We start from the raw sequence: 18,318 nt of genomic DNA on the forward strand, positions 1-18,318 counted from the left end.
TTGCCTTTGAGTAAACCAACAAAATATTAACCCAGCACTAATTAGTCACCATGGGACTGCAACATGTGTTTTTTTTCTGTGTTCTTTTGCCCAAAAACAAAAAAGAGCAACTGAAGCACCCACTGAGTCACTGTTATTGAGTCACTGCTACTGATCAACAAACAAAATCTGACTATGAGACTAATGGGACAGTTTGAGTCTTACAATTGGTCTGATATTTTAGGTGAATGTATCATTTTTACTCCCAAATAAATGGTTTAAATAACATGGAGTCCTGTGTAAAGTCATGTGGTTGCACTCTCCCTTCTCTTATAAAGCTGTGTTTAGAGATGTATGGTGGTACGCAGTGATCCATCACATTCCCATCATCCCACTGCTACCTACTTGGTACTGGTTCCTGACTGGTCAGTAATGAAATACAGATGAGATTCTGGACAAACTATTAACATTAATTAATTCTAAAAAAAAAAGCTGTACCCTAATAATGACGAAACTGCCAGTGTCAGGCGATGTCATTTGACGTTGCGGTGCTGCGTGTTCACATTCTGTTTTCTTCAGTCGTGGCTGACAGGGCAAAACATTCAAAAAAGTGGGCTCACTTTATGAATGTGTGTTTCTATTTCTGTTAGCTTCTGAAAGGCTAAAGCACTATAGTTTTTTGGTAATTTCTAAAATCATTTATGTTCAGCTTCTTGTAGTGTAGAAGCATTAAGGCACATCACCACCAGACATTTGTAAGAATCGCTATGGAGGACTAGGGACAAGACAAGAGCGAGAGACACCCCAATGAAAACGACGAAGTGTCAAGGGTGTGGGATCATTACAAGTTAAAATGAAGAGAAAACAGTTCAGTGTGTATTGCAAAACGGAGTTAGCATACCACAATAGCACATCCTCAATGCTACAACATCTAAGTAGAAAACATTCACTGCATGCAACGAGTTCGCCAAACGGACCTGACACAACAAAGTAACGTCACATTGAATGTATTTAACCTTAATCAGTGATTGCTAGCCGAAATTCATAACACATGTCAAGAACGAACGCGTATTATGGCTTTAAAATGTCTGATTGATAACAGAAAATAATGCGGTGGCTAACGTTGATGATAAGTGATAAATCGATAAATCTTAATACTTATCCCTGTTCCCATCGCTAAGAAATAAAACAAATCAACAGAAATGCTGCCAAAAAAAACAAACAAAAAAAACCCCTCCTTTTATCTGTGTCACTTCAGGGCACACTGACAGTGGCAAACTGTGTCAAATGAAATGTAACATACTCGTCAAATAGCAAATGAGATGTTGACATACAGTTCTCCTCAGGCTCACATGCTCATGCATACATACACGCTCCCTCTTACCAATGTGAGGCTGCTGTGCTGCTGCCAAGGCGTACTGCTGTTGCTGGGCTGCTGTTAACTGCTGCACTGCTAGGGCGTTGTTTCTCTGAAACAGCTGCAAACGTGCACGACGACAGGTGAATCACATGTTAATCTCACTCAGAGCTGATGACTAATGTTTATATATACACACACACTACTCTCTGCCTGGTGCTCTCACCTGCTGCTGGTTGGTGTAATCAAATAACCCCACAGTGGGTGCTGAGTCCATGGGCATCTGGGAGTTGTAGTCGAACTGAAGCGGCTCCATCACTGACTCCATGGGGTCCATGGTGACACCACCTTGTTCCACGCCAGAGAAGTCCTCAGGAGGTTTGGGCCCTCCACCACCTCCCAGGGTTGTCAAGCCATCAGCCCCTACACCCCCGGGACCTCCGAGCAGGTCACCCTCGGGACCAGGGGCCGGCATGTTGCCCGGGGGACGACTGCAGGGGTGAGAAAGGAGGAGGAGTTCAGGTTACATCTACAGGTCGTTTGTGGGAGCATTTCAAGTTATGACTGTGTGTCTGTCACCATGAGTCCTACCCAAACTCTTTGACGTCGACGTCGAGGCCGTTCTGCACGGGCAGCCCATTGGGGTTGATGACGTCGTTAATATTATCAGCTTCAACTTCCGTCAACTCTTTCAGTTTCTCTCCTTCAAATGTTGCCTTTGGCTTCTCCCTCTTCTCCTCCTCCACCTCTCCATCCCTCTGCCCCTGCGTGATGGAGAGAGACAAGAAATATATCTGATACAATGACAAACTGAGGGTGCTGAGATCCTGACAGTGACAGATGGCAAACACACAAAAGGCACAGAGTGGGGAGGACAGAGTGACATGGACAAGGTGAAAGACCTGTCCTCATTTGATAATCACAGGCTGGTGGAGGACAAACGGTGAGAGAAAAATGACAGATGGGATGTCGAGATTATCAAAGGTGTGATGCTGAAGTAGATTTGTGGAAAGTCAAGATCCTCAGATTAGAAAAGCAGAGATGCAGAAGATTAAGAAAATTGATTATATAGAAAGACTAGAGACTAGACTATAAGACTTACATAGGGTCCTTTTCGAAGACAGGAATCCAGTTTGTCAGCTGGCGAGGAGGAGAGGACGTATTCCACCATACTAACTCCCAGACCTCCACTCTCAGAGCGCGGTGACATCACCGAGCCCACCCCGACTTCACCACCGCCATGGAAACCTTGCCCTGGCCGACGGGACACCATGATTGGCTGAGACACCGAGTGATCTGACACAAGGAAGAGGGACTGTTAAATAACATTCATGCACCGGAGAATGGGACATTTGCTCCACAAACTGTTCAGCCGTGAAAGTGATCGCTTCCAACACATAAGCACCATTAACAAGCTTCATTTTTATTGGATGTCTTTTATTGGAATTTAATCGTATCAGTCTAATTATAATCCCATTGATGGGTTATAGACCCCCTGGGTTTTTTAATTTCTTCTAACTGTTACAACTTTCTGTTCATTCTTTGTAATTGTCTCTCTCGCCTACAGCCGCATTGGGGGTATCCGAACTGCCTCTCCTGAGATTTGTTACATTTTCCCCCCGTTATGAGACAAAGTACTTATCAAGAAGTTTCCATGTTTCTTAACACACTTGGCCTGGGTCACAATCTGTTCATTTCATGGGATGCTGTATGTGATATTAAGCTATACATCATCAGTCTGATACACAACATGAAGTTAAAGCTGGAGTCGGCAGTTGTATTTTGGCGTCATTGGGCAAAAAATCTGGAAACAAACTTTGAGCATATTATAATTCAAGAGAACTGAGAGTAAACTAGACTTCTGCATCTCCTCTTGGCTCTGTTTAGAAAATCTAACCCACGATGGGAGACTTTGGCCAATCACAGTTCAATTTAGAGAGAAAAGCTGATTTAATGGCGGAGAATCCTGCACAGAAAGTTGCTTTTCTAGCTTTGGAAAAAACTGACCAAAACTGCAAAGCACCCGAACAAAGGAAGACTGATTTATAAAGAGAGTTTGACAATACACAAAATAAAACACAACATCAGCAAAGTGTTTCAGAGATGAAGAGAAAATGTTAATAGTTTAGTGTTCTTCCAAGTGGACCTAAAGGCTCACGGCTGTGGCTTCAAGTTCATGTTTGCGAAGCTAACGTTAGCTTTAGCCTCGAATCACAGTGTGTCTGCCGCCTCATTCTCCACCACTACAGACCACCTCGCCGGTAAGACAGCAGGCAGCAGCTCTGGACACAGACCCCCAGCCAGCGGTTGCAGCAACACATATCCAGCCAGCACAGTACCTGGCTTTGGAGGCCCAGACCACCCTGACTCCCCACTGGATCAGGAAACTTGCAAACTGTTGCTGCCATTTAGGGCTGGGTATGAGTATGAGTTTAAGGTATTGAGTGAAATAACCTGTTTGCATCTGGTGCCTGATTTCGCACTGTCCCAAATCCCCGTTGGATCAGCAAACTTTCTGTTGCTGCTGTCCCTGAAGCCACCCCTCTCCCCAGAACAGTCAGTTCAATGTCTGCCTGGTTAGTACAGACTAACACTGCAGCAGCAGCTAACATCCAACACCAACAAACAAAGACACGGCTTGACTCTGTTGTTGAATCTGTTTATAACTGTCAGGTAACACTAGCCGTATGATGCTAATAATTAGCCTTGTAACTGTGTGTGTGGCCACTCAGCTCCCACTCCTGCAGCAGTAGCTACAACCTCTACGTTTGCGGTGAGGTGAAGTTGAGCGCGGTGTATCTGAAAACGTTGGCATTTCAGTGTACCAAGATGCGACCAAAACGTTTAAAAATATGACCATACTGTACACCACACCCTTCACATTAAGGGCATCAAATTATGTTCTCTACTGGTATCATTTTTAGGTCACTGGTATTGGTAATGGTGTTGTTATTATCTAAACGATACCCAGCCTTACTGCTGTTACACAGGCTAGAATCTGTGCTGTCTCTTGCCACCAGCACGCTGTGACACCTGGTGCTGGGGGGTTTACGCTTGCCTAACTCGAGCCACCACGGACACTAACTAAAGGCCCGTCTGCTGAGCTGCTTCCTGCCCTCCTCCCTGCACAGCAGCAGGGAGCAAAGTGGACGGATGGTGGAGTGCCTAGCTTGCTAATTCTTGTCTCACTTGGGTCTGATTAACAGAGAGAGCGGGGAAAGGAAGAGCCGAGAGACTGTGCTGCATGTAACTCTACAATGAAGTAAGATTAATTAATCAATATATGGGAAACACTGGGTTACCGTTCGAAGCGTGTGTACATGCTTGTGGTCGTCTGGTGGGAGGGTCTTAGGACAAAGAGGAGAGAACTGCAGGTGGAGGGTGTATCTTTAATGCCTACTCCAGGTTTAAACTACTAGAAGCATTTCACTCTCTTATGCATCACTTTCTCTACAATGATGAACTGATACAAAAATGAGTTGCCAGACTGCCTCTGAAACGCAGCATTATTTCTTTTATCATCACGCCTACAGAAATAACTGATTCAATTGATATGATACACCAGAAATCTCAAATCTCATGATCATCTCTGATTCTGACAGCAATCTAAATATATGCTCTCCAACACCACACAGCAGTTGTTCTGGTGGGTTCTTGATGTGAGCATGAATCAAAACGTCCCTGTTCACAAACAACCTGGCTTTATTTACGGTCTGCCACCGTAACGTCAGCCACATTGGTTTAAATACCTGAGGCACCCCATGCGCTGTCCCTCCACTGGTCCAGAAAGATCCCTTTTGGTCCATCCTTCCCAGAGTCATCTGTCTCCCAGAACTTTTTGCCAGTTAGCAGCTGCTGCATAGACACAGAGAACAGAAGAGAAACAGGTGAAAAAGATGAGGTAAAAATGGTTGCAAAAAATCTACACATAAATGATTAGCTTGTAAAAGTAGCCATCTGAGCAGAGAGGTCTTCAAATCTTACTAAGAAGATAACCTACAGGATGTCTTTTATTTTGGTGTTAAGTTGCCAGTGCTGTGTTGCAATTCCCAGTAATACACACATCTGCTGGAGGTACTTTGACCCCTGACTGCAGCTCCAAACAAACAATAAGTGAAGCAGAAACAACATAACACGCTGCCACAATAGAAGCCAGTGTAAAGAGCAACCACAAAACATTAGGGCTCCTCATTAAAAGCTTTTTATTAATTATTTTGAATAGTTTTAACTAGTTCTAAGTGTGTGGATTTTATAAGCAGCTCATTTGTGTTTCTCTCCAAATCTCTCTTCGCTATCTGAAACAGTCAGCAGCACTTTTCTGGCTTTAAAACAGGACCTTGTTTCTGTAAATGTGATCAGTATCTTCTGGCAACAGGAAACTCTCAGTTGCATGGGTCGTCAAAATCTGAAAGTGTGTGTAAACTGATCTATTTCTGGATAATTTTACTAACGTGTTTAGACATCTCATTACTGATGTATTACAGTCCATAGCAGCTGAACAATATTCATCCAATATGAGAGACAAGTGAACGTTCTATGTTCAAAGAGCCAAAACTAATTGTGGGCACTAATCCAACATTAACACAAGACTGCAGTGTAGACTGTGTTTAATAAATGCCAACAGCCAGTCCAACCAGCTTAAATTAAAAAACATCCCTGCTTAGTATCTTCTCGTCTTTCAGCGCTTTTCATTCGGGAAAAACAATGCCAACAGAAGTCAACGCTACTTTTGGCTCAAAGGCCTTTCACTGAGCCATTGAGCAATTTCTTTTTTCTTGGATTTCCTGTTATTCAAGTTTGACTCTCTGTCAGCAATTTATCAAGCATTTGTTCAGCCAGGTGCCAGAGTCAGAAAATACAGGGCAGCCATTTTCAAGACAAGTGTTAAACATATAGCATTTCATCTTTTCAAATACAGTTTAATCAAATGGTCACATAAGTTACCTTCCTCTACACCATACACAACCCCGACCATCAAACCTAATGTCTCACCTCTCCCATGGCACGTCCCTCCAAAGCCAGAGCTTGAAAGTCATGGTTCAGCTCGTCCATGGATCGCACCTGTGAACAGAGAGCCTGGTTAGGTCTCTCATACAATGTATAAACATAAACTCAGCTTTAATTACAATTGTTAATGAGTGATTGTCTTTATAAATGATTTGCAGAACGTTACAGTGTAACACTACGATAAAAGTTTTGAAAGACTTCACACTGGCATCAAATAAAATGTGTACTTTGTGTTTTTAACATTAAATGGCCACTGATTATTATGTTTCAAATTTTAAAACTGAAACTATAAAACAGTAGTACAAATGACATTATGCAATAACAACACCAGTGCTACAAAAGTATGTTGTGCAACACCAACACACACACACTGACACGCACACACCCACACACCTGGCTGTCATGGATGTTGTCTCCAGTGGGCCAGCGATGTTTGCCTGGCTGTTCACCGTGCTGCCGCTGGAAGAAATAGTCTACCATGGCATCATCCTGGGAACGTCCAGCACCCGCCACACCCTTAGAGACACGCACACACAGACACACAGTGCACATTATCCTCAAATTACTGGCAACAGTAACCAGCAGACAACTGGGAGACATGCAGGTATAATCTGGATTTGAAGTATTTACTCGGGCTGCAACTAACGATTAATTTCATTGGCGATTATTTTCTTGATTAATCGATTAGTTGTTTGGACTATAAAATGCCAGATAATGGTGAAAACTGTTGATCAGCTTCCTCAAATTCTTCTCTTGTTCTGTCCACAACCCAAAGATATTCAGTTTACTGTCATAGGTAAAGAAAAGCAAATTAGTAAGTAAAGAAACCAAAAATAAATTCACATTTGAGGAGCTGGAATCTGAATTTTTGGCTTCATTTTCTTAGAAATAACTCAAATTGATTAACTGATTGTCAACTTAGTTGGTAAAAGATTTAATAGTTGACAATTAATTGATGTATCTATTAATTAGTGCAGCTCTAGTCTTTACCAATGTTGTATAGAGTTGACTTTAACACACCAACTTTAACATTCCTGCATTCAAATACATGTAAAACATTCAAATCATCATCAGTATAATTTAACTGCATAGCCAGGTACATGCACACTGCACAGTATAAATATCAGAGGTAAACTTCAGATCGAGCAGATACCAACAACACCACAAAATCAGATAATCTTATGTTTTCAGCGAGCCTACTCCACAGTCTCTGTGCTGCTATTGAAAATAAAGCCTGCTCTTTAGTGTCTTAGAGAATACTGAATGGATACTACTTCTTCTATTTAAGTCATTAATCTACTGGACATTATTAAAATAAAGACATTCAGTTCCTGTGACTGCAAACAATTCATCCAAGAATCATTTTCCACCTTATGACCAAACTTGAGTCCAAACTTGTCATATGCATGTCATTGCGTACGCATTATCAAAACAGCACCACTGGTTGAGGTATTTAAGCCACTTCCTCCCCTCTACAACTCAAATACGTCAAAATGGGAGGCAGCATTTCCTTTCACAGGCAAACTTACATTGAATACCTTTGTTACTCATTCTGAGGGCAAACACAAAATTCCCCACAACACACTGTCATCAAAGAATCAGTCAACATGTTCTGGAAACAGCAGGGCTTGGTCATGCGCTGTACACACAGTGTTCAGTAGAAAACGTTACCAAGACGTCATTAAATCTGACTAAATTGCAACTTATCAGATGGACTGGACTGTTTGTTTTTTTTCCAGGATAAGTCATGAAAAATGCTAACCTTGTTATCAAGACACACCATTGTGAGACACTAATCCTATATTAGAACCTTACAATTCACTGAAGCTGAAACATGACATTGTTCATCCATTTTGGACTGCAGTTCAGAGCACACTACAGATAATCTCAATGAAATATTTTATAACAGCTAGCCCGACTGACGAGCAGCAACTATCAAAGGCTAACTGCAGTCCTACATTGCATCAATGTCACCACCGGCCAGGAGAATTAGAGGAACTCTAGACGACATTCAGCACATTCGTACCTCTGCTTATGTCGAATACGAGCTTCTCTGTTGTGTGTTTTGTTACACACAACAGAGAAGCTGCGTATGCATGTTAGTGCATGCAAGTCCCTGTGCATACCCACTGGTTAGCTAATCACTGCTGCTGCTCTGCACTCATACGGCAGTTAGTGCTGGAATCAGGACGATATTGCTGCAGACATGTAACATCCAATCCAAGTTAACACCGTTAGCTCTTTCAGCACTGTTGCCATTGTTAACCAATTAGCTATTAGCTGCTGACTTTAACCACCTGCATGTTGAGATCAGTGTGCAGACAACCTCTTTTCAATCAGTCCTTTTCAATTAAGTCAATAGAAAATGACCATCATCATCAAACAGCTCAAGCCTATTTGATATACTTCCAGACACATAATGTTGTCCAAATTCAGTTGGACAATGTCAACACAGATCCCAGCTGAATTACTGCTCTTTGTCCAGTGTTTTAATTTACTCTGAAGCAATAATGCTGCCAAGCAGAAGCTCTTCCAGCTCCACCATATGATTACCAGTTGCCATGCCCATGATGCACGCTCTGTGACTTAGAATAGCCTTACTAGCACGTTTAGCTGAGCTAACAAACAACAACATGTCAGAGTTGTCTGCAGTCATCTGCTATTGTTGTGATCTACTGAAAATGGCAAGTATGGTTGCCAATAGTTAGTAAAGTTAAGAAATGGTCATTTACCTTTTCAGAACTCAAACCAACAGCAATAAAACCATCATTATTTGGTTGTTTTGCATTGTACTGATATATTTTCTTTCACTAGGCTAAAATAAAAAGGAGCTTGGTCTGAGTATGCTGAGACAACATTTTGTGATGCAAACTAATAAATGTAGGGATTGTCGATGGCTTACAGGAATGAATACAGATTTCTCAATCAATATAAATGGCATCGAGAGGACTTTAGTACTACAAGACCAACAGCACAGACTGGACATCCACACATCTGAGGTGAAATGGTGGTGGGCTTTACCTGCTGGCTGGGGGGTGTGGCCTGAGGGGTCTGCCCAGTTGGAGGGGCATGTCCTCCGCTGCTCAGCACCACGGGCATGCTGGGAGATGTAGTTCTATGGTGGGGGCTGAATGAATCCTGCCAGAGCACTGCTTTCCTCTTCAACACACACACACTGCTCATTCCACCACAGCCTGTACAAAGAGAGAAACATCTGTCACATGCAAACAATGGCACACTGGGTCAATACATTAAACAAACAAAATGTTTGATAAGCTCTGAGCAGTTTAACACAGAATAATGGATGGAGACCCTTTGCTCAGCTGTCACTTTATTAAGTAGGCTACACCTACCTAAAACTCATGCAGTCTAACAACGCCTTGCAATATATTTGCCATTAAAGACCCCAACAGTCATTTTTTATGGAACTGCTGCTATGTAAATAAGCTAGTTTAAATACTAGAAACATACTTTGCTTTTCAACAAGCACAAAATAATGCATTTTTTTATTATTATGGCAAAGACAATATTCCTACTATACTATTTACGTGTCTAATGAAAACAAATATTCCAGTGTACATAGAGCCCTGCATACTCTGATCAATGTGCCCCAACACGTCGGTTGTCACGCCAAAATATAGAAAAGTGCAATAGGAGGAGCAGCTTGTGCCATTTTGAGTCTTTGTGTCATGATATGATTTTTTAAAAGTTTTCTGCTGGTGGCAGACTTGTTTAGCCAAACAAACACAGCCTCCCTCTTTCATTCCTTCAGCCACCTTCCTGAAAAGGTTGGAGCTGCTATATCTGTGCATATCCAAAAACCTGTTGATATTCCAATCTCTCTTAATGCTTAAAGTAGCTGTGTTTGTCCTTTCAACCAGAAATGTGGGCTTTTCTTTTGGGCATGCATCTTTACCCCACAGCTTTGCAAACTGTTTGCGAGTTGGTTTGTGTACCACGCATCTATGACAACCCACTGAGCCGACTGCGAAATGTCAAGACGCCATTTGTTGCAAACTGCAGTAAAAAAAACCCAACTGAGACAAAAAGTCTGAATGTGTTGTATAAATGTCAAAAACAACGCTCCTAAATCCTGAATAATACTGGCATATACAACATGGCTTAATCACAAAATGCTTAATTCAGAACAAAGGCCAATTCAGAAATTCCAAACCGCATCGAATTCAGAAGATTGCCATATTTGTAATAACGCAGGAATATTAGTGTGCATGTGGGTAGTATGTGTAAATGAACTATCTTAAACTTTCCTCTATCTTATCACGTCCTTACTCATATCTACCAGCTTAAATCTACAAAATGAAGCGTTTCGCGACATCAAGCAGATTTGAGCCCGCTCCAGGGCTGCATATTCTAATGCACTGTTTGGCTGTAATACAAGAGATTGTGAACAGGAAGTGGGTGCCATACTGTTTCCTGTATTTTGAAATCAAAGGGCTGAAGATACTGAGATCAAAAAGTAAAACTAAGCAGAATATGAACCAAGATTCTGTGTCTCACCTAACATATTTTCAGAAACATGTTTTAGCTTACTGTTTAACTATAATCTGAGATTGTTTGTTACCAGCCAGCCGCAATATTGTTTTTGAACGGGCAACTCGCACCCACCAGCCAGAGCGTTTATTGGTCCAGAGCAGCGCAGTGCATTCTGGTAGTTGTGGGCTTTCTACCTCTACCTGCACCTTTTCCCTCTGTTTTCTCTGGTCATATAGCACCAATCTGAAATACCTCTTTAAACAGCACCACAAAGTACAGCCTACAAACTGACCATAAAGTTGAATCAACAACTCACTATAACGCTTACAACTAGAGATGACACAGTAACCTTTGGCACAGTAGGATTTATTGCAGGGCAGTTTGACAGACAGCATGAAGTTTGCAAACAGCATGAAGTTTGCATAAGTTAGATGTACCTAATAAACTGGCAAGTGCAGTTTTAAGCATGCAAATCTGTTGTAGCAGCATAAATCCAGTCAGAGTGGTGCAGCAAGTCAGATTAATCTTTGTAACTGCATTGAGAACTAAGTCCTTTTGCCAGCTTAGACTGTACTAGCTAACAAAGACAACCTGTGACCACATACTCTACTTCATATGAAACTGTGGAGACAGCGGACAAGATATTGAGCAAAACAAACGGGTCATCTAATCCAAAAACGTGTCATGATCAAAGTTCAGTGTCAGTGTTGTTGCTTCTATAAATCCCTCGAAACACCATACGTCAATGAAAAAGTAAGCACTATGTTATCTCACGTGATTGGAGCCAGTATGTCTCCGTCATTTTCCAGCATTTGAAAACTTCAGGCACCGGTGATGCAAAAAATATCTAAACAAATATTGTACCTTGAACTGGTTTTCATGTAAAACTACACACAGCTGTCAGATTATTTGGTACAACTAGCTAAAACTAATGCAACCTTTAACGACTGCACTGCTATAAAAACTACCTTTATAATGGTTAAAATGTGTTTCAGTCTTAAAGGTAGGGTTTGCTGCAACAGTGCTTTAGATTGCAATAGTTTGAAGTAGGTGTACATAATGAATTGACAACACAGTGCAGTAATGTGGCCTGTCAGGCACTGTATCCAAAAAACTGCCATAGAGGAATACGAATATTTTCACTCCAGCAAAATGGTCTACTTAGTAAAATTAACTTATGTACTGTCTATTTCGAACATAGAGCTGCATATCATTCTGCAGCACAGCACTAATGAAACAGAATTTAATGTAAATAGTCTTATTAGTTTAATCCAAAGTACATTACAGAGTTTGTAGGTTACAGCACTAAAATTAATCATACAGTAGGTCTAACATTCTTGGGGCAAAGTGGCAGCCTGCCATTAAAGCTACTTAATTGTCGATAATCAGAGCAAGAGAGCTGGGATCAACAGCTACAGATATAAACCAAAGAATCACTTCACAAGCCGGCCCAGGGGACAGGTGATTTAACTGCCAACCTGCCTGTCTGCAGCCAGCGTGACATACTGTAAACTTCACTGTACTGCTGTATGTGGCTGTAAACAAACACACCTGGTCTAACTCTGGAACCATAGATATAAAAGTTGCCCACACAGGAACCTCATAAAAAAGTCTCTATGTTAAGCAGCCCCAAGTACTATTTCAACACTTAACAAATGTGTTACCGTGCCCTGGTTCAAAATGTTCTTCCAGCAGAGGTGCGGTTATTATAAAGACCTGTACAAGTGTGGCTTTAGGTGGGACATGGTTGCAGATCACTGCTCATTGTAGAAGTCCACACTGATATGTCATACCATCACAGGGGTGCATACTCAGTTGCTAGTTTATTAGGAGCACCCAGCAGAAACAAATGCAGTCCATTACACCAGTCCTGCAATAAATCATACTTTGATGAAGTTTATAATGTTCAGTTTTGTTGTCAGAGATGTTACAATACAATTTTTTCCTTCCTGATACAGATTCTGATACCTGAACTTACTGACCAACACTGAGAACCAATCTGATACCACTGCATTTTAAAAGAACTGATGATTGCTATCATTGTTATATGGCACTGATCAGATTTAAGCATTTGTAAAACATGATGTTGAACCTAGCAACACAAGCGCTAACATGCTGCTAACAGCTAACATATATTATTTAATCAATTCTTCTTCACTGCTCTCAAAAACAGTAGTTGTCAGTGGCTGCACCTTGCTGTTTAGGGTACTGCTTTAAGACTCATTCACACTGGCGCAGTTCGGTCCGCTTTAAACAAATCCTGGTCCACTTCCACGGATAGTTTGGTTCGTTTGGAGTGGTGTGAACGCTCATTTGAACCCTGATGCGGACTAAATGAGCGAACCCTGGTCTGCTTGAAAACTGGGGGTCTCGGTTCACTTGCAAGTGAACCCTTTTGTGGTTCGCTTGCAGTGGGAAATGCAAACAGACTATCCAGCAAACCAAAGAGAGGAAGTGAACCAGTGAGGCAGTGTAACTGCGTGACGTTGTCCAGGCGATTTGGTCCACTTTAAAAAGTGCAGTGTGAAAGTGAAGCAAACCAAATGAAGGTGTGAAATTTTTTGGCATTCCCCACCCAATTGAATCGAGTCCCCTGGACTATCCTGGTGTGAATGCGCCCTTAGAGCCCCAAAGAAGAACTAATATCTGTGTAAAAACTGCCATTTTATCCCAGTCTGAAAACAGGCTTATTTAAAGTTTATTAATAAATCGTATCGGTGCGCAGACTTGCGTACTCGCCGATAACTAACCCAGCATTTTAGGCAGTATTGGGGCATTTGTGATACTGCTATCGGAGCAACTCTGGTTTTGTCTCAACTTTAAGGTTATTTAGGTGGCTACAGTTTGTGGTGCTGTTGCATTAGGGTAGACAATACAGATACACCACAAATGACATCCTCCAAAATGACATTAAAGTTACATAAACACCTCTCTAGAACAATATTGACTGTAATATACTGCATTCATTTGAGCTAAGTGTAGCTAACACAGGTAACTAGGTGTAGCGTGTAACTGGGGACTATTAAAATTATAACAGTAAGTTTGCACACGAGAGGTTACTGAGTTTATTTGCAAAGAAATGGAGACGAACCCTTATTTTGAGAAGACCAGGGGCGCCCTGTTATGGGGTGGGCAGATTGTCATTATGTGTGCATTCACAGACCACATATACAATGTGCATGGCACACACAGTTTGGTGGTCGTGGCCACTACTGGGCAAAACAACCGTGGTGGGTTTCTGTAGTCTGAGGGATATAATTTGTATTTTACAACCTCTCCTCATCCAACAAGCTCTAATCTCTGTTAAAATTACCAGTTTCACATTAGTGTCCCTACAGGCCATGAGGAAATTACAAGCGGTACTTTTTACACTCAGCCACATACAGTAATTAACTTTGCCAGCCTGTCTGACACTATGAATCTTCAAACGCATGCAGCTTTCCCTCAAGTCTGCTGAAACCACTGTGCAACACACACCACCTCCATGAAGACAAAAACCACAAGCTGACCAGCTGAACAGTCCCAAAAGATAAAAACAAAGCAGCCTGTCAAGTGATCACTCACATATGTACTCATGCGTTTGTTTTCCTGCTCCACTACTTCATTGAGCAACTAGGAAATGTTAGCTCTTTATGCCTTTGCTACAGCACGAGACATCAGGTAGAGAAACACCCGGAAATCCACAACACTGTGGCCATTCCCCAAAGCGAGACGCGCACGGCTTGTTAAGCTACAAGTTAAACTCAGGAAACAGCCACTGTGTTCCACAATCTAACTGGGTTAATCATTATTCAATACCGGGGATCAATCCACCGCATACCGGGCACAGACAGGGGTGTGACAATACGAGCAGGCAACCTGCAGCTAGCAGAAGATAACGTTAGGTGTCTCAACACACACCAAACATTTCCCTCCTAACAGACATGACACATCAAAACCAAAGGGAACATGTAGCTGCTTCGTGTCACGTTTACCGGGGGTTTTATTATCATGCATATGCGTCCACTCATGGCAGTCTCGGATCTGTTATGGAGGGTTCAGTGCCCATGTCTACCAACAATAACACGGCCTCCCGACACAAGCTTAGCCCGGGCGAACCGGTGACCAAACACGGGCTCCTAACAATGTTTAAAACCGCGGCAGTGGTGCCTGAATATCGCCATCTTGTTATTAATACACACCCGGTGGTCTGTACCTGCCTGCCGAACCCGCAGCCCCACAGGTCCCCGTGACGCGGATGCTAACAAAGGCCCGAGAGCTGTCTGGAGCGGAAGACCGACACAACGGGAGGAAGGAGGCAGGCAGCAGAAAGGGAGGCAGCCGCTGCTGCCGCGCGAAATACTCCTGCTTATCCGCCCCCAGAGCCGCCATTGCGATAATACCCGCACCGATGCGTGAATAAATAATATCCCGTGCCACCGCGACCGGGGAAGGGGTGATACTCACCGGCGGAGAGGGTGGATGGACGCGGATTTCGGCCCCAGTTTCTCTCTGACACCCCAGGCTTTCACTCCGACAACATGGCGGCTCGACGGAGGAGCAGGCAAGAGCGCTGCATGACGGGAAGGGATGAGAGAGAGCGTGCGGTTCATTGCGCCAACCGGGAGGGGAGGGTCATACCGGACCGGTCCCTTTGTTATGTGTTTGTAGCCTGTGTGTATTATGGGGTGTATTTATAATGCATTTTATTCTGCGTTCATTCACATTATTTGTCAATGGAGTAAAAATAGATTTTTAAATTAGACATTTCCTGTACAGCCGTTTGTGTTGCTGAAAAGGAGGACGTCACTAAAATAAACTACACAGATATATAACATATAAATTATATCGCACCATAGGACGTGGGTGGCACTTACAGTAGAAGGCTGTTAAACAAAATGTGGTTATCTGCTGTAATATGGACACATATACGGTGTTTTTGTCGGGGGTGGACTGTACACAATGTACCGGGGTCTCTAAGGTAACGGGGTGCTTGGCAGCCATGGCAACGTGCTGCGCCACACTGTCAGCGAGTGTGCGGCTGCTGGACGCTCCGGTACACCTCCGGAATGTAAGTGGATGGTGTGAGAAGGGGAGCGTGTGGCCCAAATAACAAAAATATCCTTTTGGTTTTTTGGTAAGGCGCCAGTGGCGACCCCGGGGCTGCAGACTGGAGGATAGACTGTCCCAAACCGGCGTGTGGGTGACGTAATGCAACTAGATTATGGCAGCCCTGTAAGGAAAGCTATGGTAATCATATGGAAATTTTTAGGAGAGGCTGCTGAACATCCCTGTGTGGTCCAGTCATACAAGATAAAATAGGCATAAGTGTATAGCTATAAAGTTACAGTCATATACATTTTATTTGTCTGTCCCTTTGCACATCAAGCACAACTGCAATGTTTAAAACAATCAGTCCCAAATCTGCATCATCCAACTTTCACAAGCACCAGTTTGTCTTTTGTATGAATGAACTTTATTGTATAAATTATAGGCCTACAACACTTATTCAAGGAGACATGAGAAGAATAAATACAAGTATCAATCACTCATTAATCAAGTAATAAAAACACATGTATACAAACATATTAAGAATATTAAAACAGATAGCTGCTAGTTATAGACTATGTTAAAAAAGATATGTTTTGAGTCATCGTTTAAAACTGTCCACTGAGCCAGCAAGTCTAATATTTAAAGGCAGGGTGTTCTATAGGCTACTTTTGGGGTGTAATAGCGAAAAGACTTAAAGGGATAGATAAAAGAGAAGCTGCAGGGTATCTCAGGGTTTATGGAGGGACATAAGGTGATAGGGAGGGAGTGATGCCATTAAGAGCCTTGAAAACCAAAAGAAGGATTTTAACATCAATTCTGAAAGACACTGGGGGCCAGTGTAGGTTATGTAGAACAGGATTTTGTAGCACTCATTGTAAAGCTCCATAGTACAGGCAGGAAGTCCAAAAATGCAACCGAGGCACTCTGTCTGTATTTAAAAATTCTTAGAGAGTCTTCATCAGGGTGTAAAATGCACCGGAAACAGGTGTGCAATTTAGAAGCTCATGTGAGGGTCATAGTAGTCATAGCATGATAATGAACAGGAGGATTGGACAGTAAGGATAAAGTTAAACCTAAATACTCAAAGGCAGGACACACAAAGGATCACCCCCAGTAACATATACAGGTGCATCTAAAAAGAATTAGAGTATAGTGAATTTAACTCAAAAAGTGACAGTTTCATATATTCTGGATTCATTAAACATAAAGTGAAATATTTTCGCCTTTTTTGTTTTAATTTTGATCATTACAACTCACAGCTCATGAAAAAATCCAGAATCTCAAAATATTAGAATTATTAGAATATTACATAAGACCAATCACAAAAAGAATTCATAATACAGAAATGTCGACCCTTCTGAAAACTATGTTAATTTATGCACTCAGTACTTGGTGGGGGCTCCTTTTGCTCGACTTCCTGCATCAATGCACTGTGGCATGGGGGGGATCGGCCTGTGGCACTGCTGAGGTGTTATGGACGCTCAGGTTGCTTTGATAGCAGCCTTCAGGTCACTTGTATCGTTGGGTCTGGTGTCTCTCTTGACAATATCCCATAGATTCCCAATGGAGTTCTGGCCAATCAAGCACAGCAAACCAGTTACTAACAGTTTTGGCGCTATGGGCAGGTGCCAAGTCCTGCTGGAAAAGGAAATCAGTATCTCCATGAAGCTTGTCAGCAGACGGAAGCATGGTAGACGGACCAACACCAGCAGATGACATGGCACCGCAAATCATCACTGACGGTGGAAACTTCACACTGGACTTCAAGCAACATGGATTCTGTCTCTTCACTCTTCCTCTAGACTCTAGGACCTTGATTTCTAAATTAATTCGTTCATTTTCCACAACCGCTTATCCTCTTGAGGGTCACAGGGGCTTGAGGGTCACAGGAAGCTGGAGTACCCAGAGAAAACCCACACTGACATGGGGAGAACATGCAAACTCTGCACAGAAGGGCTCCCTCCTGGGATTGAACCAGGAACCCTCCTGCTGTGAGGCGACAGTGCTAACCATATATGCTGCCCATGAACATGTCATTAGTAATATTGTACACTTAAAAGAGAGTCTATAAAAACACTCATGTGTTCAAACTCGCTAATACTAGTTCAAAAACATGACAACAACACGAGAGGAAGGTATGATGTAAGAAAAACCATAATAAATCACCCTCAATGATACATGTCCAAAAAACACGACAGACGAGCAATAATAAGTTATTATACACTCAGTTTTATGGATGTTATGAGTGTGTTGTCCATTCACACATTGTTTTTTGTCCTTGTCCCATATCTTATATTTTTCACTTTCTGCCACTTTATGTGCAGGTTTGTCACAATAAATAACAGTTCTTACTTTATTTCACTGTTGTTTCCTTTTTACTTATTTGGCATTGAACCTTTTTCTTGTTACTGAATATGTTAATTATTTAAATTATACATTTATGTCATTTT

The 18,318-nt window shown here is 42.2% G+C and overlaps 1 protein-coding gene across 2 annotated transcripts in view; it reads right to left on the reverse strand.

Moving 5' to 3' along the window:
* pum1 (pumilio RNA-binding family member 1) overlaps nucleotides 1–15,392 on the reverse strand; it is a 32,246-nt gene extending 16,854 nt beyond the window's left edge. Inside the window, exons 1-9 of one of the 2 annotated variants that reach the window (XM_050034206.1) lie at nucleotides 15,284–15,392; nucleotides 9,365–9,537; nucleotides 6,737–6,859; nucleotides 6,329–6,397; nucleotides 5,086–5,188; nucleotides 2,439–2,632; nucleotides 1,928–2,100; nucleotides 1,563–1,827; nucleotides 1,364–1,457 (exon numbers count right to left, since the gene is read on the reverse strand). In XM_050034206.1, coding sequence (XP_049890163.1) covers nucleotides 1,364–1,457; nucleotides 1,563–1,827; nucleotides 1,928–2,100; nucleotides 2,439–2,632; nucleotides 5,086–5,188; nucleotides 6,329–6,397; nucleotides 6,737–6,859; nucleotides 9,365–9,526 — 1,183 coding nt within the window. In that variant the 5' untranslated portion in view covers nucleotides 9,527–9,537; nucleotides 15,284–15,392. Of the gene's footprint in view, nucleotides 1–1,363; nucleotides 1,458–1,562; nucleotides 1,828–1,927; nucleotides 2,101–2,438; nucleotides 2,633–5,085; nucleotides 5,192–6,328; nucleotides 6,398–6,736; nucleotides 6,860–9,364; nucleotides 9,538–15,283 lie in introns of both variants that reach the window. The other variant, XM_050034205.1, reaches the window with a different exon arrangement.
* Between the last annotated feature and the right edge of the window lie 2,926 nt (nucleotides 15,393–18,318).

This window comes from Epinephelus moara, chromosome 22, assembly GCF_006386435.1.
Source record: "Epinephelus moara isolate mb chromosome 22, YSFRI_EMoa_1.0, whole genome shotgun sequence".
Taxonomy (NCBI): domain Eukaryota; kingdom Metazoa; phylum Chordata; class Actinopteri; order Perciformes; family Serranidae; genus Epinephelus; species Epinephelus moara.